The following is a 24254-nucleotide window of genomic DNA, read 5'->3' as shown; positions in this document are numbered from 1 at the left end:
TAGTTGACTCAGTCACAGTAGGCCTACCCATGCACAGTATCAGAGTAGGCTGGCTATTATGGATATTCTTTGATTTATTAAAGGGAAAATATACAAAAAAATTATATTTGCAATTTTTTCCATTAGTCCACTGTTGATACAGTCCCAAAATGTTTTGCATTTCAGCAGTCAAGTTTTCAAGATATTGTGGCCTACATTTTGCATCATCATGATGATGTGGCTAGTGTTGCTTTGCTTATTGAAAGTCCAATAAAAAGACAGCTTTTCGGGATATCTCATGGTCTGACAAACACCGCTCTGGCTCTGTCACCTTTCACCGCGGAAGTGCGACATAGGCGGATGCGGTGGATTGAGACGCATCCAATGCAAAAAAGAAAATATTTCTAGCTTAAATTTACATATTTTTTAAATAAAACCTGCCAACTTTTACCCCTTTTTCTCCCCAATTGGTAGTTACAGTCTTGTCCCATCGCTGCAACTCCTCTCCTATGTATATGGGAGAGACAAAGGTTGAAAGCCAGCAGCATGCCACCCTGCAACCAACTGCTGGCTTGCTTTTGAAGCTAAGCAGGGTTGGTTCTGGTCAGTTCCTGGATGGGAGACCAGATTCTGCTGGAAGTGGTTTTGGAGGGCCAGTAGGAGGCACCCTTTCCTCTGGTTTAAAAAAATACATAAAAAATGTCCTGTGTAGGGTGCTGTCTTTCAGATGGGATGTTAAACATGTGTCCTGACTCTCTGTGGTCACTAAAAGATCCCATGGCACTTATTGCTGGGGTGTTAAGCATGGTGTCCTGGCAAAATTCCCAATCTGGCTCTCATACCATCATGGTCACCTACTCATCCCCAGTTTACAATTGGCTCATTCATCCCTTGACCCTGTGACTATTCCCCAGGTTGTTGCTGTAAATGAGAATATGTTCTCAGTCATATTACCTGGTAAAATAAGGGTTCAATAAAAATGTGTCCTCTGAAACATGACCCTGCCAAGCTGCACTGTGCACTTAACCTGGAAGCTAGCTGCACCAATGTGTCAGGGGAAACACAGTCCAGCTGGTGACTGAAGTCAGCTTGCAGGTGCCTGGCTTGCCACAAGGAGTTGCTAGAGTGCAATGGGACAAGGAAATCCCTGCCAGCCAAACTCTCCCCTAACCTGGATGATGCTAGGCCAATTGTGTGCTGTCTCCTGGGTCATGGCTGGCCATGACCGCCTGGGTCTGTAGTGATGCAGTGCCTTAGATTGCTGGACCACTCTGAAGGCCCTAAATTGACAGTTTTTATGGGGATTTTTATGCTAATTAGATTTCCGCGGGGGCGCGGACCTCGACCTTTTGAAGAAAACACATTGTAGGCGGGGTTTATGACTTTGTGGCTGTGGTAACTACTGACAACCCCCAGCTGCGTCCGCCGCTGCTGTGACTGTCCTGCCTGGCTGCCCGGTGTCTGCTACGCTGCTCCCCGCTCTGCCCTGCTCCTTCCCTGGATCCAAAGCCCGCCTCGGCTACCGAACTCCCAGTGAATGCACTAGTCAGCAACCATGACAGGCATCGCCGCCGCGTCTTTCTTCTCCAACTCCTGCAGGTTCGGGGGTTGTGGGCTCCAGTTCGAGTCTCTGGCCGAGCTCATCGTCCATATCGAGGACAATCACATCGGTGAGTTGGGGAAGGAGAGAGGTAGCATAGTTAGCTAGCTAGCCCAAAATGCTAGGCTAGAAGAACACGGTTCCATTGCATTCCGCTATGCCTGCCTGCTTGCTACCCTTTCGCTGCAAATGCAGAATAAAAAATGAGGAAACAAACTTCCCCTCGGATTTAGTGGATGGGTTTAGTTTTGCATTATTATTATGCAACAATGGCGTAAGTTGATCTATTTTCTATTAAACTAATAACGTTGTCATAGGTGGCTAGGCTAGCATAGTCTAGCCAGGCAGAGGTTTTGCATTGGTCGCTGTGTTTACGTTTAGGCCCGTGTTACAATACAGCGGAGCACCTTTCGCTGATTGAGATTTATCTCTCGCCATTTATCTCTCGCCACAACAAGTACTCAGCTGTTCTCACCCAGAAAATGCGTTAAGATAATACTTAATTGTAAATTATAATTGATTTGACTCGACTCAGTTACAACTAGAATAATAAATGCCGCTAGTTTAGTAGTAGACTTGTACCTATCAGGTAGCCTATGTTTTGTTTTTTAAGTCAGAGTTGATCATATTATTTGGTTGTTGTCAGCTGAAATGTTTTGAATTTTGTGCCAGCAAAGTTGTTTCCCCTTTTTCTAGATAGATTGTTTCCAGTCTGCAGTCTCAGGTGCTTGATTTGCAAAAATGTAACGATACAATGTTTCAACTTGTTGCAGATTACCACAAAATAAGCGCTCGTATCATTTGCTTGGCTTTAGGCGATATGTTACAGTTCAAATTTGCAGCAATCATGAATCACATTTAGACTGCGCTCATTTTATATAAAAATATAAATGGTTATTAAACATATGCCTATGTATCAGTATCGTACAACGCAATATTTTCACCATAAGCTATTGCGCATAGTTATCATAACTACGAGGCCTTAGAGGTTTAATATGCTACCAAAAACCATTTGTCCGAGTCACTTATCACAAAACAGCTGCGGCAATGAGTCAAATATTATCTCGTAAGAATAGGCCAAATCGGATGATCAATGCTATCTATGCATGAAAGATGCCAGGTCAGACAATAACATGGTGATTTACTCCAAAACACCACAGGGTTCTCAGAAGAGGAAGTCCACAAATGTGTCCTTTGGTCTGGTTGTCTCAGGAGCACGGAGGCCCCTAAATCAGACATCTTATCTAATCTTGCCCATTAGATAAAAAAATGAGTCCTTTCATCATGTGAGGTAATAACATTTAGGGCTATGTATTTTGCAACATTAATGCCAATGGTATGCCCATCGCTTATGTCCATGTGTTTCATACCAGCATAGACACATGGAGGGGGCGGGCAAGGGATGCTCCACTGAGCTGGTCTCCATGGAGACAGGCTGTCACAGAGGGGGATGGGAGCATGCTATTGGCCGAGGGGCAGCACACCTGCTGCCTCTCATACAAAGAAGGCTCTGCCCCAGCCAGCTGTGACCGTGATGTTGTTTAATTACAGGACAGGGTGCAGTGGGGGTTTTGGTGGAGATGTGGCAGAAGACCTATCATCACCATACATCATATACACACTCACATCAGCTGATGAGAGAAAGGGTCAGCTATCTATCTCAGAGAGTAGGTTAGCTCAGAGCCTAACAATATTATTATCTCTGGTAGGCTGGGCTTAGAGCAGTGAGCACGCATCCACATACTGTATACAGACACACACACATACTTGACTATTGTTGTGGGGACCTAAAATAGATTTCCATGCGAAATCCAATATTCACTAACCCTTAACTGAACCCAAACTCCTAACCCCTAAACCTAATTCTAAACCTTATTGTAACCCTAAACCTAACTCCTAAGCCTTTAGGCTTTTTTTACTATCCTTGTGGGGACATTTGGGGACTACCGGTACCCACGAGGATAGTAGATCAACACACACACACACGTTTGGTATTACTATACGTGTGGGAACCTAAAATGTATTTCTATTAAAAATACATTTGACCTAAACCTAACCCTAATTCTGACCTTAAACCTAACCCCTGAGCTTAAAATAGCCATTGTCCTTGTGGGGACCTGGGAAATGTCCCCACAGGGGAGAATTTTCCTTGTTTTACTCTACTTATGGGGATTCCTAGTACCCACAAGGATAAATACAACCCCCTCCCCCCTCCCCACACACACTCACCATCTGGCTTCTAAGGCAGCTGAGCAGAACAGGGGTCACCGGTCTGATCAGTGGGGTCAATGAGTCAACCCTACAGCTGCATCGCTACAATGACTGACACCATTAATAACACATAATCAGATCAATACTCTCGTTAGATCTGTCCAGCCAGCAAGGAGTGTGTGTTTGTGTTTTGTTGTTTGTCTTTGGTTCCTCTTGTGCTCTACCAGTGCAGTATATTCACCATTCAATTGTTAACAAATCAATAATTACAATACAGAAGATGAGTATTCTCTGTGCAGGTGAACAGACTCATTTCATTAGTGATATGCCGGGTTGTCCACCAGGACTCAGACATGTTCAGCTGCAGAGAGTGTGTAGTCCATATTTAGAGATACAGCGCTGCCATCTAGTGTCAGAGAATCTAATAGTATGCCGTTCATCATCTGCTGGAACTCCAGTACCATTGATAGGGTTTATTTGGTGGCATCATGCTAGGTTTTGTTGCAGAATTTTGAAAGGGAACTCTGTCATCAATATTAACGGGACCTCCTGTAAAGAAACCTTGATATCAAAGAGCCTTCCCACCACAGACGAGAAATATACTGAACAAAAATATAAATGCAGCATGCAACAATTTCAACGATTTTACAGAGTTCCAGTTTATATAAGGAAATTAGTCAATTTAAATTAATTCATTAGGCCAAAATCTATGGATTTCACATGACTGGGCAGGGGCGCAGCCATAGGCCCCCCCACTAGGGAGCTAGGCCCAGCCAATCGGAATGAGTTTTCCCCCCGCAAAAGGGCTTTTATTACAGACAGAAATACTCTTCAGTTTCATCAGCTGTCCAGGTGGCTGGTCTCAGACGATCCTGCAGGTGAAGAAGCCTGGTCCTGGGCTGGTGTGGTTACACGTGGTCTGCGGTAGTGAGGCCAGTTGGACGTACTGCCAAATTCTCTAAAACGACATTGGAGGCGGCCTATGGTAGAGAAATTAACATTTAATTATCTGGCAACAGCTCTGTTGGACATTCCTGCAGTCAGCATGCCAATTGCACACTCCCTCAAAACTTGAGACATCTGTGGCATTGTGTTGTGTGTCAAAACTGCACATTTTATCATGGCCTTTTATTGTCCCCAGCACAAGGTGCACCTGTGTAATGATCATGCTGTTTAATCATCTTCTTGATATGCCACATCTGTCTGGTGGATGGATTATTTTGGCAAAGGAGAAATGCTGACTAACAGGGATGTAAACAAATGTGTCCCAAAATATTGAGAGAAGTCAACATTTCTGGGATCTTTTATTTTGTCTCATGAAACATGGGACCAACACTTTACATGTTGCGTTTTATATTTTTGTTCAGTGTCTATATAGGACAAATGATCATCTACAGACATTCAGTGGCCCTTCAGGACTGTGCACGTTTGTGTTTCTAAGGTACTGGGTTGTCCTGTATGTAGGTTACATGTATGATCATGTCTTTAAGTTAGATGTGTGTGTGTGTGTGTGTCTGTGTGTGTGTCTGTGTCTGTGTGTGTGTCTGTGTGTGTGGTCAGAGAAGAGCAATGTAGTGATGTCAGCCTTGGCTAACTATGTGCCAGACTGCCAGTGTTCTGTTGTCTTTACCTGAACAAGTACATACATGCCTCGCACCTGAAACCACCCCTTCCCCTGTCCTACCTAGAGATAGAGAGAGGGGAGGAAAGAGGAGTGGAAGAGCGTGAAGGAGAGGGAAACAGAGAGGGAGAGGCAGAGATGCCACACACAGTGCTTCCTAAATTGGTAAATGTTGCTAGTACATCTTGTCTCTGTTACTCATGTATCCTGTAGGCTGTCAAATGTAACCTAGATCTAAGGTTGTTGTGTATGTGAGTCTGCTAATATAATGTAATCATAGTACAGGCACTGTATATCTGTCTGTGACCAGAAGGGGCCAGTGTAGCACTGTTTCTTTTCACTGTTGTGTTAAGCGCTTACTATTGCTTACTGACTACTGTACTGTTGCTGTTCCAACTTTGGAGTGTGTCTCTATAGTTGAAAAAGGCATCCTTTCCTGTGTTATTAGTTTGTCTTAACTCCATTTTTGGAGTAGGCATATGTGTTTTTTTCTTGTGTGATTACGTTATGTGTGTAGGAAGTGAAATCAGTGATTTAATCCAGGACCTGGATGGAGGTGGGAAGGAAGGGTGGAAGGTAGGGTACACTGTATAAGTATTTGAACAGGGTCCATGTTTGTTGTTGATGCCTGGTGTGTTGGTGGCTATTTCCTCTCTCCCCCTCTGAACTCAATGCTGAGGTGTGACATGGAAGGTGTGTGTGTGTGCTCCAAATGACCTGTCTGGGCGTAACGAGGCAATTAGTGTGTCCCAGAATGGAAAATACACCACCGCAACACACACACACCCTCAGAAGTCACAGGGCCTGAAAGCCCCAACATGCACTGGGAAGTCTAATTACAGAGGGGTGTACCCTCCCTCTCTTTCCCCACTCTCCTCCTTTTTCTCTCTTCCCTCTCTCTCCATCCGGTGCCTGCTGCTTCAGAAACACATTAAAACACACTCTGGCTTAATTAGCAGTCTGGAAAACAAGACCCGCATTCTTGGCCTGCTGTGACACACACATACACACAGTTTTGTATTGCTATCCTTGTGGGGACCAAATAATTGATTCCCATACAAAATACTATTTTCCCTAAATTTAACCTTAACCCTTAACCTAAGCCTAACCTTAACCCCAAACTCCTAACCCTAAAACTTTACCTAAACCTAACCTTAATTCTAACCCTAAGCCTAAACCTAAGCCTAAAATAGCATTTTTCCTCATGGGGACTGGCAAAATGTCCCCACTTGTCCGAATGTTCCTTGTTTTACTATCCTTGTGAGGACTTCTGGTACCCACAAGTATAGTTAAACAAAAAAATGCACACACAGGTGGGGCCTTATCTTTGACCGGTAGGAGGTAGTAGTAGACTGTTGGTCAGAAAAGCAATGTTGTGTTGGAGTTCGTAGAGTGCTGTTTGATGGGTAGCTGATTTAATGACAGGAACACTAATTTGGACTATATTTATGACTCTCTTATGCCCCCAATTTACACTCTTATACGCAGGAACACACCCATGCCACACACTGTCTTTTGGAGAGAAATGGACCAGTGTGACACAAGCTCCGTTTGATTTAGTTTTTTTGTCATTTAGCATACGCTCTTATCCAGAGCAACTTACAGTAGTGAGTGCATACATTTTTCATACTTGTCCCCCTTGGGAATCGAACCCACAACCTTGGCGACGCAAGCACCATGCTCTACCAACTGAGCCACACGGGACCACTTCTGTTGGTGGGTGGGTGTGTGTGTGTGTAAAGGTCAAAGTGGCGGTATCAGGAGTGTACTTGCTTCCTGTCCTGCTAGGTGAACGGAAGCCATAAAGTTGGGGAACATTTATTGCTCTCCCCGTCTCTGCACCTGGTTTACTTAATTCCCCCATCCCCAATGTGCTAGAGTATGTGGTTAGCTTTGGGGAGCTTGACATTAGGGCTGGGCGATATGGCCTAAAAACCATGTCTTTATTTTATTTTTTACTTATGGGAGATTGACGATATATCTAAATGTTTTCTCTAAGCGTTGTTGTACAATTTAAAGGTCAAATACACTACATTTCAAACAGGTAGCAATAATCGAACGAATTCAGGGCTTGTGACGTTATACCTAGGCTAAATACAAGCCTTCCACAACCATAAGACCCACTAATGTGATTTTATCAAAATAGTTTAACCTGTTTTTGCTGTTGCAATATTCACAGATCTGGCTTTCAAGTCTGTCTATAAAGCAGTAGTGGTGCGTGGGTAAAATCACTGAAGAAGACAAGACACTAAAAAAGCCATATTACAACCTATGTTGTGATAATTATGTTTGCTCTATAACCCGTTAGTTCATGCAAATTAATTTCTTAAAAATCATACAATGTGAATTTCTAGATTTTTGTTTTAGATTCCGTCTCACAGTTGAAGTGTACCTATGATAAAAGTTACAGACCTCTACATGCTTTGTAAGTAGGAAAACCTGCAAAATCGGCAGTGTATCAAATACTTGTTCTCCCCACTGTATTTGTTTAATCACAAAACCGGAGAGCAAACTCTGTCTGGCGAAAACCCACAAAGCAAATATTGCATACAAACAGTTATCACCTGCAGCATGGTCAAGCAAGTTAATGTTTTCGACAGTTTACTAAACTACTGATTTAGAACCACGGAGTTACCGGAAGGCCGCACAAAGACAACCGACACATTGTCTCTGCTATTCCAGCACCATTTCAACTTAAACATTTAAATATCATCAAATCAACAAGGCTATATATGGTTCGTTTAATACACTGAAAACAAACTTACAGATACCAAAAACAATTTAGTCCAATCAATGTTGCTAAATGGACGACGCCGGAGAAGATGGCTGACGTTTTACATGTTCCTAACCAATTGTGTTTTTATGTTATTTTTTTTTTAATGTTTGTTTGAACTTTTTTAAACTTATTTTGTACATATTGTTGCTGCTAATGTCTCTCATGACCGAAAATAACTTCTGGACATCAGAACTAGAGGTCGACCGATTTATGATTTTTCAACGCCAATACCGATTGTTGGAGGACCAAAAAAGACAATACCGATTAATCGGCCAATTTTTATTTATTTATTTGTAATAATGACAATTACAGCAATACTGAATGAACACTTATTTTAACTTAATATAATCCATCAATAAAATCAATTTAGCCTCAAATAAATAATGAAACATGTTCAATTTGGTTTAAATAATGCAAAAACAAATTGTTGGAGAAGAAAGTAAAAGTGCAATATGTGCCATGTAAGAAACCTAACGTTTAAGTTCCTTGCTCAGAACATGAGAACATATGAAAGCTGGTGGTTCCTTTTTAACATGAATCTTCAATATTCCCAGGTAAGAAGTTTTAGGTTGTAGTATTATAGGAATTATAGGACTATTTCTCTCTATATGATTTGTATTTCATATACCTTTGACTATTGGATGTTCTTATAGGCACTTTAGTATTGCCAGTGTAACAGTATAGCTTCCATCCCTCTCCTCGCCGCTACCTGGGCTCGAACCAGGAACACATCAGCCACCCTCGAAGCAGCGTTACCCATGCAGAGCAAGGGGAACAACTACTCCAAGTCTCAGAGCGAGTGACGTTTGAAACGCTATTAGCGCGCACCACGCTAACTAGCTAGCCATTTCACATCGGTTACACCAGCCTAATCTCGGGAGTTGATAGGCTTGAAGTCATAAACAGCGCAATGCTTGAAGCATTGCGAAGAGCTGCTGGAAAAACGCACGAAGTGCTGTTTGAATGAATGCTTACGAGCGTGATGGTGCCTTCCATCGCTCAGTCAGACTGCTCTATCAAATCATAGACTTAATTATAACATAACACACAGAAATACGAGCCTTCGGTCATTAATATGGTGGAATCCGGAAACTCATCTCGAAAACAAAACGTTTATTCTTTCAGTGAAATACGGAACCGTTCCGTATTTTATCTAAAGGGTGGCATCCATAAGTCTAAATATTCCTGTTACATTGCACATCCTTCAATGTTATGTCATAATTACGTAAAATTCTGGCAAATTAGTTCGCAATGAGCCAGGCGGCCCAAACTGTTGCATATACCCTGACTCTGCGTGCAATGAACGCAAGAGACGTGACACAATTTCACCTGGTTAATATTGCCTGCTAACCTGGATTTATTTTAGATAAATATGCAGGTTTAAAAATATATACTTCTGTGTATTGATTTTAAGAAAGGCATTGATGTTTATGGTTAGGTACACGTTAGAGAAACGACAGTCCTTTTTCGCGAATGCGCACTGCATCGATTATATGCAACGCAGGACACGCTAGATAAACTAGTAATATCATCAACCATGACTAGTGATTGTGATTGATTGTTTTTTATGAGATAAGTTTAGTGCTAACTAGCAACTTACCGTGGCTTCTTACTGCATTCGCGTAACAGGCAGGTGGTTAGAGCGTTGGACTAGTTAACCGTAAGGTTGCAAGATTGAATCCCTGAACTGACAAGGTAAAAATCTGTCTTTCTGCCCCTGAACAAGGCAGTTAACCCACCGTTCCTAGGCCGTCATTGAAAATAAGAATGTGTTCTTAACTGACTTGCCTAGTTAAATAAAGGTGTAAAGAAATACAGATTTCCGATTGTTATGAAAACTTGAAATCGGCCCTAATTAATCGGCCATTTCGATTAATCGGTCGACCTCTAATTAGAACAGCGATTACTCACCACGAACTGTCAGAAGCTTTTTTTTCCTTTAACGAGCACGACGTGAAGGACATACTGCTTTCCCGGGAACAGGCCCAAATGACCTCCCCAGGCGGAGGTCAGGCTGCCTAATGAGAATTCGCAGGCGATCGAATAAACCCCCCCTGCCTTCCTTTCTTCTAGCTAACGTGCAATCATTGGAAAATAAAATTGATGACCTACAAGGAATATTAAACTGCCAACAGGACATTAAAAACTGGAATATCTTATGCTTCACGGAGTCGTGGCTGAACGACGACATTGTCAACTTACAGCTGGCTGGTTATACGCTGTAACGGCAGGATCGAACAGCGGCGTCTGAGAAGACAAGGGGTGACAGACCATGCATATATGTAATCAACAGCTGGTGCACGATATCTAAGGAAGTCTGGAGGTTTTGCTTGCCTGAGGTAGAGTATCTCATGATAAGCTGTAGACCACACTATCTACCTAGAGAGTTTTCATCTGTATTTTTCGTAGCTGTCTACATACCACCACAGACTGATGCTGGCACTAAGACCGCACTCAATGAGCTGTATACCGCCATAAGCAAACAGGAAAACACTCATCCAGAGGCTCGGTGCTCCTAGTGGCCGGGGACTTTTTAATGCAGGGAAACTTAAATCTGTTTTACCAAATTTATAACAGTATGTTAAATGTGCAACCAGAGGGGGAAAAAAACTCAAGACCACCTTTACTCCACACACAGAGAAGCGTACAAAGCTCTCCCTCACCCTCCATTTGGCAAATTTGACCATAATTCTATCCTCCTTACAAGCAAAAATTTAAGCATGAAGCACCAGTGACTCGGTCAATAAAATAGAAAAATATTTAAGTTTTCTAGCACAGACTGAAATATGTTCCGGGATTCTTTCAATGGTATTGAGGAGTACACCACATAAATCATTGGCTTCATCAATAAGTGCATCGATGATGTCATCCCCACAGTGACCGTACCTACATACCCCACCAGAAGCCATGGATTACAGGCAACATCCGTACTGAGCTAAAGGCTAGAGCTGCGGAACTCTAACCCGGAAGCTTACAAGAAATCCTGGTATGCCTTCCGATGAACCATCTAACAGGTAAGGTGTCACTACATGACTAAGATCGAATCGTATTACACCGGCTCCGATGCTCGTCGGATATGGCAGGGCTTGCAAACCATTACAGACTACAAAGGGAAGCACAGCCGAGAGCTGCCCAGTGACACAAGCCAACCAGACGAGCTAAACTACTTCTATGCTCGCTTCGAGGCAAATAACACTGAAACATGCATGAGAGCACCAGCTGTTCCGGACGACTGTGTGATCACGCTCTCCGCAGCTGATGTGAGTAAGACCTTTAAACAGGTCAAGATTCACAAGGCTGCATGGCCAGATGGATTACCAGGACGTGTACTGTGAGTGCTGTTGGTGCTGACCAACCGGCAAGTGTCTTCACTGAAATTTTCAACCTCTCCCTGTCCGAGTCTGTAATACCAACATGTTTTAAGCAGACCACCATAGTCCCTGTTCGGAAGAACACTAAGGTAACCTTCGTAAATGACTACCGTCCCATAGCACTCACGTCTGTAGCCATGAATTGCTTTGAAAGGCTGGTCATGGCTCACATCAACACCATTATCGCAAAAACCCTAGACACACTCCAATTTGCATACCGCCCTAACAGATCCACAGATGATGCAATCTATATTGCACTCCACACTACCCTTTCCCACCTGGACAAAAGAAACACCTATGTAAGAATGCTATTCATTGACTACAGCTCAGTGTTCAACACCATAGTGCCCTCAAAGCTCATCACTAAGCTAAGGACCCTGGGACTACACACCTCCCTTTGCAACTGAATCCTGGACTTCCTGACGGGCCGCCCCCAGGTGGTAATGGTAGGTAACAACACATCCGCCACGCTGATCCTCAACACAGGCGCCCCTCAGGGGTGCGTGCTCAGTCCCCTCCTGTAATTACCGAAAATGACGAGACAGCCTATAGGGAGGAGGTCAGAGACCTGGCCGTGTGGTGCCAGGACAACAACCTCTCCCTCAACTTAACCAAGACTAAGGAGAGGATTGTGGACTACAGGAAAAGGACCGAGCACACCCCCATTCTCATCGACGTGGCTGTAGTGGAGCAAGTTGAGAACTTCAAGTTCCTTGGTGTCCACATCACCAACAAACTAACATGGTCCAAGCACACCAAGACCATCGTGAAGAGGGCACGACTAAACCTATTCCCCCTCAGGAGACTGAAAAGATTTGTCATGGGTCCCCAGATCCTCAAAATGTTCCACAGCTGCACCATTGAGAGCATCCTGACTGTTTGCATCACTGCCTGGTATGGCAACTGCTCGGCCTCTGACTGCAAGACACTACAGAGGGTAGTGCATATGGCCCAGAACATCACTGGTGCCAAGCTTCCTGCCATCTAGGACCTCTACCAGGCGGTGTGAGAGGAAGGCCCTAAAATTGTCAAAGACTCCAGCCGCCCTAGTCATAGACTGTTCTCTCTGCTACCGCACGGCAAGCGGTACCGGGGCGCCAAATCTAGGTAAAAAAGAGGCTTCTAAACCGCTTCTACCCTCAAGCCATAAGACTCCTGAACGTCTAATCAAATGGCTACTCAGACTATTTGCGTTGCCACCCTCCCCTCTTTTACTCAGCTGCTACTCTGTTATCTATGCATAGTCACTTTAATAAGTCTACCTACATGTACATATTACCTCAACTTATATTTCCCTCACTAACTTTAAGGATCAGCTTCCGAGCAGCTAACCTATCGCTGCAGCAGCTGTACATTGCCCATCTGTAAATAGCCCATCCAATCTACCTACCTCATTCCCATACTGTTTTTATTTACTTTTCTGCTCTTTTGCACACCAGTATTTCTACTTGCACATCATCATCTGCACATCTATCACTCCAGTGTTCATTTGCTAAATTGTAATGACTTGCTACTATGGCCTATTTATTGCCTTACCACCTCACGCCATTTGCACAAACTGTATATAGACTTTCTTTTTTTTTCTGTTGTGTTATTGACTGTATGCTTGTTTATTCCATGTGTAACTCTGTGTTGTTGTTTGTGTCGCACTGCTTTGCTTTATCTTGGCCAGGCCGCAGTTGTAAATGAGAACTTGTTCTCAACTAGCCTACCTGGTTAAATAAAGGTGAAATAAAAAAATTACCTCGACTAACCAGTGCCTCTGCACATTGACTCTGTACCGGTACCCCCTGTATATAGTCTCACCCTACTTGCCATCCTTTTCTATTTCATGTTAGCAATACGGTCTATGACTCTGTCATGTGGTACACTTTTACTTTTTGTTGTCATAGGCTACCTAAGTCAATCAAATGTATTTATCAATCAAATGTATTTATAAAGCCCTTCTTACATCAGCTGATGTCACAAAATCCTGTACAGAAACCCAGCCTAAACCCCCAAACAGCAAGCAATGCAGGTGTAGAAACACGGTGGCTAGGAAAAACTCTCTAAAAAGGCAGGAACCTAGGAAGAAACCAAGAGAGGAACCAGGCTCTGAGGGGCGGCCAGTCCTCTTCTGGCTGTGCCGGGTGGAGATTATAACAGTAGCTAAGATGTTCAAACGTTCATAGATGACCAGCAGGGTCAAATAATAATAATCACAGTGGTTGTAGAGGGTGCAACAGGTCAGCACCTCAGGAGTAAATGTCAGTTGGCTTTTCATAGCCGATCATTCAGAGTATCTCTACTGCACCTGCTGTCTCTAGAGAGTTGAAAACAGCAGGTCTGGGACAAGGTAGCACATCCGGTGAACAGGTCAGGGTTCCACAGCCGCAGGTAGAACAGTTGAAACTGGAGCAGCAGCACGACCAGGTGGGGGGGGAGAGTGTGAGAGGGAGAGAGAGAGAGAGCTTAAATTCACACAGGACACTGGATAAAAGAGGAGAAATACTCCAGATATAACAGACTGACCCTAGCCCCACGACACAAACTATTGCAGCATAAATACTGTGGCCCCGTCCGACGATACCCCCGGACAGGACCAAACAGGCAGGATATAACCCCACCCACTTTGCCAATGCACAGCCCCCACACCAATAGAGGGATGTCTTCAACCACCAATTTACTATCCTGAGACAAGGCCGAGTATAGCCCACGAAGATCTCCCCCACGGCACGAACCCGAGGTGGGGCCGCCAATCCAGACAGGAAGACCATATTAGTGACTCAACCCACTCAAGTGACGCACCCCTCCATGGGACGGCATGGAAGAGCACCAGTAAGCCAGTGACTCAGCCCCTGTAGTAGGGTTAGAGGCAGAGAATCCCAGTGGAGAGAGGGAAAACGGCCAGGCAGAGACAGCAAGGGCGGTTCGTTGTGTTTTTCCGTTTACCTTCACACTCCTGGGCCAGACTACACTGAATCATAGGACTTACTGAAAAGATGAGTAATCAATAAAGACTTAAAAGTAGAGACTGAGTCTGCGTCTCCCACATGGATAGGCAGACCATTCCATAAAATGGAGCTCAATAGGAGAAAGCCCTGCCTCCAGCTGTTTTCTTAGAAATTCGAAGGACAGTAAGGAGGCCTGCGTCTTGTGAATGTAGCGTACGTGTAGGTATGTACGGCAGGACCAAATCGGAAAGATAGGTAGGAGCAAGCCCATGTAATGCTTTGTAGGTTAGCAGTAAAACCTTGAAATCAGCCCTTGCCTTAACAGGAAGCCAGTGTAGAGGGGCTTGCACTGGAGTAATATGATAATTTTTTGGGGTTCTAGTCAAGATTCTAGCAGCCTTGTTTAGCACTAACTGAAGTTTATTTAGTCCTTTATCCGGGTAGATGGAAAGTAGAGCATTGCAGTAGTCTAACTTAGAAGTGACAAAAGCATGGATTCATTTTTCTGCATCATTTTTGGACAGAAAGTTTCTGTTTCAAGCTGTCCTTGAAACAGTCTTGATATGTTCGTCAAAAGAGCGATCAGGGTCCAGAGTAACGCCGAGGCCCTTCAGTTTTATTTGAGATGACTGTACAAACATCAAGATTAATTGTCAGATTCAACAGCAGATCTCTTTTTTTCCTGTGACTTAGAACTAGCATCTCTGTTTTGTCCAAGTTTAAAAGTAGAACATTTTCCACCATCCACTTATGTCTGAAACACAGGATTCCAGCGAGGGCAATTTTGGGGCTTCAACATGTTTCATCGAAATGTACAGCTGTGTGTCGTCCGCATAGCAGTGAAAGTTATCATGATGTTTCCGAATGACATCACAAAATATATAGTGAAAACAATAGTGGTCCTAAAACGGAACCTTGAGGAACACCGCGATTTACAGTTGATTTGTCAGAGGAAAAACCATCTACAGAGACAAACTAATATCTCCGACAGATAAGATCTAAACCAGGCCAAAACTTGTCCATGTAGTCCAATTTGAGTTTCCAATCTCTCCAAAAGAATATGGTGATCGATGGTTTCAAAAGCAGCACTAAGGAGAGTAAAGATGCTTGCCGGGGGGGAGGGGTCGGTTGGATACTGCTCGGGCGTAGGTGCTACATATGCTGATCGTGATGGTTTGGTGCGCTTTCTTAACTTTTTATTGAATTCCGTGTTATGCAGGCCACCTTAGGAACTACAAACGAGAGGAAGGCGGGGCTTTCATTTACTTCCTGGAATGTCAAAGGTTTAAACAAACCAATTAAGAGAGGCAAGGTCCTAGCCCACTTGAAAGCACTCTCATCTGATATTATATTTGTGCAAGAAACCCATCTGAAAAACAATTCTCATAGCAGACTTAAAATGTAGATGGGTGGGGAAAGTGTATCACTCGAACTTCTCCGCCAAAACAAGGCACAGCGATTCTGGTATGGAACGGAATTCCCTTTCTACATAACACAACTATTGCGGATAAAGAGGGCCGTTATGTGATCGTAATAGGAGAGATCCACTCTACATCTGTAACTCTACTCAATATCTATGGGCCAAACATGGATAACCCCTCTTTTTTTAAGAGTCCTTGCCCTGATTCCAGATATCTCCCATACTAACCTGGTCATTGGAGGGGACCTTAACTGTGTGCTAGACCAATATTTGGATAGATCCTCTACCCGGCGTACCCCTACCTCCTATTCAAGCGAATTCTTGAATACCTACATAAAAAAAATCTAAATTATTTGATATATGGAGGATCTCTAAACCTACGGGCAGGGAATACTCATTTTACTCTCATGTTCACAATGTTTATACCCGAATTGACTACTTTTTGGTTGATGCGAAATTGCTCCCCTATACCTGTAATGTGAGGTATCATGATATTATAATCTCTGACCACAGTCCACTCACCTTCTCCCTGAGATTGGGTGACATCGTACCAAATGAGAGGGTCTGGAGGTTGAATCCTCAGCTCCTCACAGAACCAACATTCTGTGAACATCAAACTTCTTAAGTGTAGGGGGTAGTATTTTCGTTTTTGGCTAAAAAACGTACCCATTTGAAACTGCCTATTTCTCAGCCCCCAAAACTAGAATATGCATATAATTGTCAGATTAGGATAGAAAACACTCGAAAGTTTCCAAAACGGTCAAAATTTTGTCTGTGAGTTTAACAAAACTGATATTGTAGGCTAAAACCTGAGGAAAATCCAATCAGGAAGTGCCTCTGTTTTTGAAACCTCTCTGTTCTTCTGCATCCCTATCACCCATTTAAAGGGATATCAACCAGATTCCTTTTTCTATGGCTTCCCTAAGGTGTCAACAGCCTTTAGACATAGTTTCAGGCTTTTATTTTGAAAAATGAGCGAGAACCATCACATTGCGTGAGTGGATAGGTGGGGGCTCTCAGAGTGAGTTGTGCGCAACAGAGAAAGGCGGCCATTGTTACTCCCGGTCCTATTGAAAAACCAACACTCCCGGTTGATATATTATCGAATATATATTTGAAAAACAACCTGAGGATTGATTATAAAAAAACTTTGACATGTTTCTGTGGACATTATGGATATTATCTGGAATTTTTGTCTGCGTTGTCGTGAACACGTTTTCCTGTGGATTTCTGAGCATAACGCACATAACGAACGGAGGTATTTGGATATAAAAATATCTTTATGGAACAAAAGGAACATTTGTTGTCTAACTGGGAGTCTCGTGAGTGAAAACATCCGAAGATCATCAAAGGTAAACGATTAATTTGATTGCTTTTCTGATTTTCGTGACCAAGTTACCTGATGCTAAGTGTACTTAATGTTTTGTCGAGCGATCGATAAACTTACACAAACGCTTGTATTGCTTTCGCTGTAAAGCATAATTTCAAAACCTGAGACGACAGGTGGATTAACAAAAGGCTAAGCTGTGTTTTGCAATATTGCACTTGTGATTTCATGAATATGAATATTTTCTAGTAATATTATTTGACTGTGGCGCTATGCTATTCAGCGTTGCTGATGACAATTATCCCGGATTCGGGATGGGTGGTTCAGAAAGGTTAAAGACAAAATTACATTTTTCTTTGATACCAACGACAACACAGAGACTTCCCCAGCATTATTGTGGGAAACACTGAAGGCTTATTTGAGAGGCTGTATCATCTCCTTTCAGGCTGCCAGGAGTAGGCAAAACAGAGAAAAAAAATAGATTTGGAGGGACAAATTCACTTACTGGATAGGGAGAATGCTAGCCATAAAATGTTAATATAATTAGATTCTCTCAGCTAAAATTGCTAAATCTGTTCTCTAAGCCAAGCAAATATATTTTGAGTTTGGTGATAAACCACACAAATTATTCGCCAGACAACTTAGAAAAAATGTGAGTGACCGAATGATTCACAAAGTTAAATCTGCATCTGGGGAATTACTCTCTTCCCCCAAAGACATCAATGACAGATTCCGTCAGTTTTACGAGACTCTATATACATCTAAAGCGGATCCTAATCCCTTAATTATGCAACACTTTTTGGAGGACTGGAATCTCCCTGCCCTGAACCAGGAAGATTCCAACTTCCTGAATAAGGAAATATCTCTTGGAGAAATTCGAGAAACAGTCAAATCTCTAAAGAGTGGCAAGACCCCGGGCCCAGATGGATACCCTGGTGAATTCTATAAAACATTCAGCAACATGCTCTCTCCCTACCTGCACAAAATGTTGTTTCAGGCCAATGAGGATGGAGCTCTCCCACCTACTTTGGATGAGGCGTTCATTACAGTTATACATAAGAAGGGTAAAGATCCGGAAGAGGTAGTCATATAGACCATTATCTCTTATTAATACAGACCAAAAGATTTTAGCAAAAACTCTGGCTAACAGGCTTAGCACTTTAATGGGCAAATTGGTCTATTCGGAACAGACCGGCTTTATCCCTAACAGAAACTCATTCTTCAATCTCAGGCGCCTCTTCAACATTATGTATGCTCAGAGGTTATTTAACGTGGACGTTGCCGTTATATCTCTTGACGCCGAAAAGGCCTTTGACCAAGTTGAGTGGTCTTATCTATTCAAGGTCCTACAGAAATGTAATATTGAAGATGGGTTCATAAATTGGATCCAGCTTTTATATAGGAACCCCTGTGCGACAATACTCACTAACCAATCATTGTCGCCCCGATTTAACCTTTTATAGAGGGACAAGGCAGGGTTGTGCGCTGTCGCCTATGCTCTTTGCTCTAATTATTGAACCTCTCGCTCAGGTGATCAGATCTCATGCAGCAATACACGGCTATAATACTAAAGATACTCTAAATAAGATTTCCCTATACGCAGATTACATTTTCCTCTATGTAACAGAACCCCAAGCAAGTTTTCCAGCTATTCCTGATGTGATTAATTTGTTTGGTAACTTCTCGGGATACAGAATAAATTGGAACAAGAGCGAATTAATGCCCATATGGTTGCAAAACACCTCTTGGTTAGAGCATCTTCCAGTTAAGTTATCTTCTGAAAAATTTATCTACCTAGGAATTGTAGTTACCAAACAATACTCCTCACTATTTAAAGAGAATTTCCCCTCTCTGATGCAAAAACTCAAGGCAAACATACAATTTTGGAGAACTCTCCCAATTTCTCTGCTCGGAAGAATTAATGCCATTAAATTGGTCTTCCTCCCACAACTTCTCTACCTATACCAGAACATCCCAGTATTCATACCTATGTCCTTTCATAAACAACTGGACACAATTATCAATCCATTCATCTGGGATTTATAAAACACACAGTATAGGTAAAAAACACCTCTGTAAATCCAAGATGGAAGGAGGATTGTCTACCCCAAATTTTATATTTTACTATTGGGCCGCTAACCTCCGCGCTGTTACATTTACATTTCTGTTACACGCACTTCCGTCATCCAGCTGGCTTAGTATGGAGCGTGAGTGTCACCCCTTCTCTATTGGCGCTGTGATTTTGTCGCCTGTCAATCTGGAGATGTCACTTTATAGTAACAATCCTAGTATGAATTATATTTTTATGTCTGCGTTTTGTGTCGTGCCTGCAGGGTTGAAATATGCTTCTCTGTCTTTGTTTACTTTTGTGCTATCCTCAGATAATAGCATCGTTTGCTTTCGCCGAAAAGCCTATTTCAATTCTGACATGTTGGCTGGAATCACAACCAGTGTAACTTTAATTTGTTATCTTTCATGTGTGATTTAATGAAAGTTTGATTTTTATAGTAATTTTCATAGTAATTAATTTGAATTTGGCGCTCTGCATTTTCTCTGGCTTTTTGCAAAGTGAGACAGTAGTGTCCCGCCTAAACTCAGATTTTTAGATATAAATATAAACTTTACCGAACAAAACATACATGTATTGTGTAACATGAAGTCCTATGAGTGTCATATGATGAAGATCATCAAAGGTTAGGGATTCATTTTATCTCTTTCTGCTTTTTGTTACTCCTCTCTTTGGCTGGAAAAATGTCTGTCTTTTTCTGTGACTTGGCTCATACCTAACATAATCGTTTGGTGTGCTTTCGTTGTAAAACCTTTTTGAAATCGGACACTTTGGCTGGATTTACAACAAGTGTATCTTTAAAATGGTGTGAAATACTTGTATGTTTGAGGAATTTAAATTATGGGATTTCTGTTGTTTTGAATTTGGTGCCCTGCAGTTTCACTTGCTGTTGACGAGGTGGGACTCTACCGTCCCACATGCCCTAGAGAGGTTAAAAGGTCATTTACCACCTTCACGAGTGCAGTCTCAGCGCTATGATGGGGTCTAATACCAGACTGAAGCATTTCGTATACATTGTTTGTCTTCAGGAAGGCAGTGAGTTGCTGCGCAACAGCCTTTTCTAATATTTTTGAGAGGAATGCGAGATTAGATATAGGCTGATTTTTGTTTTTAAGATTTTCTGGGACAAGGTTTGGCTTTTTCAAGAGAGGCTTTATTACTGCCACATTTTGTGAGTTTGGTACACATCCGGTGGATAGGGAGCCGTTTATTATGTTCAACATAGGAGGGCCAAGCACAGCTCATTCAGTAGTTTAGTTGGAATAGGGTCCAGTATGCAGCTTGAAGATTTAGAGGCCATGACTATTTTCATCAATATGTCAAGAGATGTAGTATTAAAAACTTGAGTGTCTCCCTTGATCCTAGGTCCTGGCAGAGTTGTGCAGACTCAGGACAACTGAGCTTTGGAGGAATACGCAGATTTAAAGAGGAGTCCGTAATTAGCTTTCTAATGATCATGATTTTTTTTGTCAAAGAAGTTTATGAATTTATCACTGCGGAAGTGAAAACCATCCTCTCTTGGGGAATGCTGCTTTTTAGTTAGCTTTGCGACAGTATCTAAAATACATTTTGGATTGTTCTTATTTTCCTAAAGTTGGAAAAATAGGATGATCAAGCAGCAGTGAGGGCTCTTCGATACTGCACGGTACTGTCTTTCCAAGCTAGTCGGAAGACTTCCAGTTTGGTGTGGTGCCATTTCCGTTCTAATTTTCTGGAAGCTTTCTTCAGAGCTCGGGTATTTTCTGTATACCAGGGAGCTAGTTTCTCATGACAAATGCTTTTTGTTTTTAGGGGTGCGACTGCATGTACGGTATTACGTCATGTTAAATTGAGTTGCTCATTTAGGTGGTTAACTGATTTTTGTACTCTGACATCCTTGGGTAGGTGGAGGGAGTCTGGTAGGGCATCTAGGAATCTTTGGGTTGTCCGAGAATTTATAGCACGGCTTTTGATGATCCTTGGTTGGGGTCTGAGCAGATTATTTGTTGCGATTGCGAGCGTAATAAAATGGTGGTCCGATAGTCCAGGATTATGAGGAAAAAATTAAGATCCACAACATTTATTCCACGGGACAAAACTAGGTCCAGAGTATGACTGTGGCAGTGAGTAGGTCCGGAGACATGTTGGGAAAAAAACACTGAGTTGATGATGGCTCCGAAAGCCTTTGGGAGTGTGTCTGTGGACTTTTCCATGTGAATATTAAAGTCACCAAAAATTTGAATATTATCTGCCATGACTACAATATCCAATAGGAATTCGGGGAGCTCAGTGAGGAATGCTGTATATGGCCCAGGAGGCCTGTAAACAGTAGCTATAAAAAGGGATTGAGTAGGCTGCATAGATTTCATGACTAGAAGCTCAAAAGACGAAAACACTGTCATTTTATTTTTTGTAAATTGAAATTTGCTATCGTAAATGTTAGCAACATCTCCGCCTTCTCGGGATGTGCGGAGGATATGGTCACTAGTGTAACCAAGAGGAGAGGCCTCATTTGACACAGTAAATTCATCAGGCTTAAGCCATGTTTCAGGCCAATCACATCAAGATTATGATCAGTGATTAATTAATTGACTATAACTGCCTTGGAAGTGAGGGATCTAACATTAAGTAGCCCCATTTTGAGATGTGAGATATCACAATCTCTTTCAATAATGACAGGAATGGAGGAGGTCTTTATTCTAGTGAGATTGCTAAGGCGAACACAGCCGTGTTTAGTTTTGCCCAACCTAGATCGAGGCACAGACACAGTCTCAATGGGGATAGCTGAGCTGACTACACTACACTGACTGTGCTGGTGACAGACTCCATTAAGCTGGCAGGCTGGCTGCTGCCTTGCATGCACCCTATCTCATTGTGGAGCTAGGGGAGTTAGAGCCCTGTCTATGTTCGTAGATAAGATGAGAGCACCCTTCCAGCTAGGATGGAGTCTGTCACTTCTCAGCAGGCCAGGCTTGGTCCTGTTTGCAGGTGAGTCCCAGAAGGAGGACCCAATTATCTACAAATTCTATCTTTTGGGAGGGGCAGAAAACAGTTTTCAACCAATGATTGAGTTGTGTGACTCTGCTGTAGAGCTCATCACTCCCCCTAACTGGGAGGGGGCCAGAGAAAATGACTCGATGCCGACATATCCTTCTAGCTGATTTACACCCTGAAGCTATGTTGCGATTGGTGACCTTTGACTGTTTCATCCTAACATCGTTGTTGCCGACGTGGATAACAATATCCCTATACGCTCTACACTCGCTGGTTTTAGCCTTAGCCAGCACCATCTTCAGATTAGCCTTAACGTTGTTAGCCCTGCCCCCTGGTAAACAGTGTATGATCGCTGGATGATTCGTTTTAAGTCTCATGACTAGGGTTTTCAATTTGTCAGAGCTAATGGTGGGAGGCTTCGGCGTCTCAGACCCCATAACGGGAGGAGGAGAGACCAGAGAAGGCTTGGCCTCTGACTCCGACCCGTTGCTTAATGGGGAGAACCCGTTGAAAGTTTCTGTCGGCTGAATGAATGACCGGTTGAGCATTCCTACAGCATTTCCTTCCAGAATCCATGAGAAAATTGTCCGGCTGCGGGGACTGTGTGAGTGGGATTTATACTACAATCTGTACTTATTGATGGTACAGACGTTGTTTCATCCTTTCCTACACTTAAATGACCCTTGCCTAACGATTGCGTCTGAAGCTGGGCTTGCAGCACGGCTATCCTCTCCATAAGGCGATCGTTCTCCTGTGTATTATGAATACAGCGACTGCAAATAGAAGGCATAATGTTAATGTTACTACTTAGCTTCGGCTGGTGGAGGTCCTGATGATCCACGTCCAGATGAAGCGTCCGGGGTGAAAAAGTTGAATGAAAAAAGTCGAGCGAGGGGAAAAAATGTAAATATAAAACGGTAATTAAAAAGTAAAAACCATAAGGTTAGCAACAAACCGCACAGCAGCACGTAAACAAGTCTACAAGTTGTGACTGGAAATGACGCCAAACAAATGACGCCAAACAATAAGTAAGATGCTTGCTAGCCTAAATTCCTCGCATGGACAACAATGAACCACTAAGTTAGCTAGCTGGTTAACGCGAGCCTACATCTAGGCCACATATTGAACTTCAATCGTCTCAGGCCAGTGGCACAACATATTCATTTATGGTTAGATTAGGAAAGTGCAGATTTAGCATGCTAGCTACTGCTGGACATCAACACAAGCCGACCAGAAATTGACACGTTTTCCATATTTTTGGGGGAGATTGCTCTGTAGCCAAATCCAAACTGGCTGCACCATGGCAACCCACAATTTGCTAATTTGCTAATTCTTTTATCATTGATTTTTATCAAGGGAGGTCAAATGCATGTTGGCATCAATCAAATGCTACATCAGCAACATGTTATACTCATTTGTTCCAGACAGCATCCTGTACATGGGCCATGGGCTACATACTGAGACAGAAGGGCACTGTTTCCCTCAGATTATTTCTCCGGTGAGATTCAGCCAGTTGCGAATTGACGGAAAATTATGAAAACACAGAGAGATTTTTTTTTTATTGTATAATTTTTTATTGGTCAAATATTTGGAGAAGCCTGGCATCCATGAATACATGCCACTCTGAAAATTCCCTTTTTAGTTACAAATTTAACAAGAACCATGCATAATACACATTCGATAATAATGACTAACTTCTTGTAGCAGGCACAGGTCTTATCAACAATCTCTCAAGCCCACGTGCTAGTGATTAGCCAGCTAATCTTTATATTTCAGTTTAGTCAACAATCTATTTACTAGCTAACAAGGTTGAACAATTGAATTGTTATGAACGCACCCTTCTGTCTGTCTCCAACTGTTTGAACAGCATGTCCACTTTGTTCAGATGTTGAAATCAAGTGGCCTACCTTATTTCTCAGAATGAGAAATAGAACTAGTTGCCAATTCCGTGTATATAATTATTTTATGCTTATTG

At 42.6% G+C, this 24254-nt stretch overlaps 1 protein-coding gene across 2 annotated transcripts in view; it reads left to right on the top strand.

Moving 5' to 3' along the window:
- The first annotated feature begins 1380 nt into the window (after nt 1-1380).
- LOC129820123 (juxtaposed with another zinc finger protein 1-like) overlaps nt 1381-24254 on the top strand; it is a 39169-nt gene continuing 16295 nt past the window's right edge. The window contains exon 1 of one of the 2 annotated variants that reach the window (XM_055877024.1): nt 1381-1649. In XM_055877024.1, the coding sequence (XP_055732999.1) occupies nt 1535-1649 (115 nt within the window). In that variant the 5' untranslated portion in view covers nt 1381-1534. Of the gene's footprint in view, nt 1650-1672; nt 1854-24254 lie in introns of those variants that run through there. The other variant, XM_055877026.1, reaches the window with a different exon arrangement.

The sequence above is a fragment of the Salvelinus fontinalis genome, chromosome 22 (assembly GCF_029448725.1).
Source record: "Salvelinus fontinalis isolate EN_2023a chromosome 22, ASM2944872v1, whole genome shotgun sequence".
NCBI lineage: Eukaryota > Metazoa > Chordata > Actinopteri > Salmoniformes > Salmonidae > Salvelinus > Salvelinus fontinalis.
The sequence above is the reverse complement of the archived record's forward strand: the minus strand, read 5'-3'. Positions and strand labels throughout refer to the sequence as shown.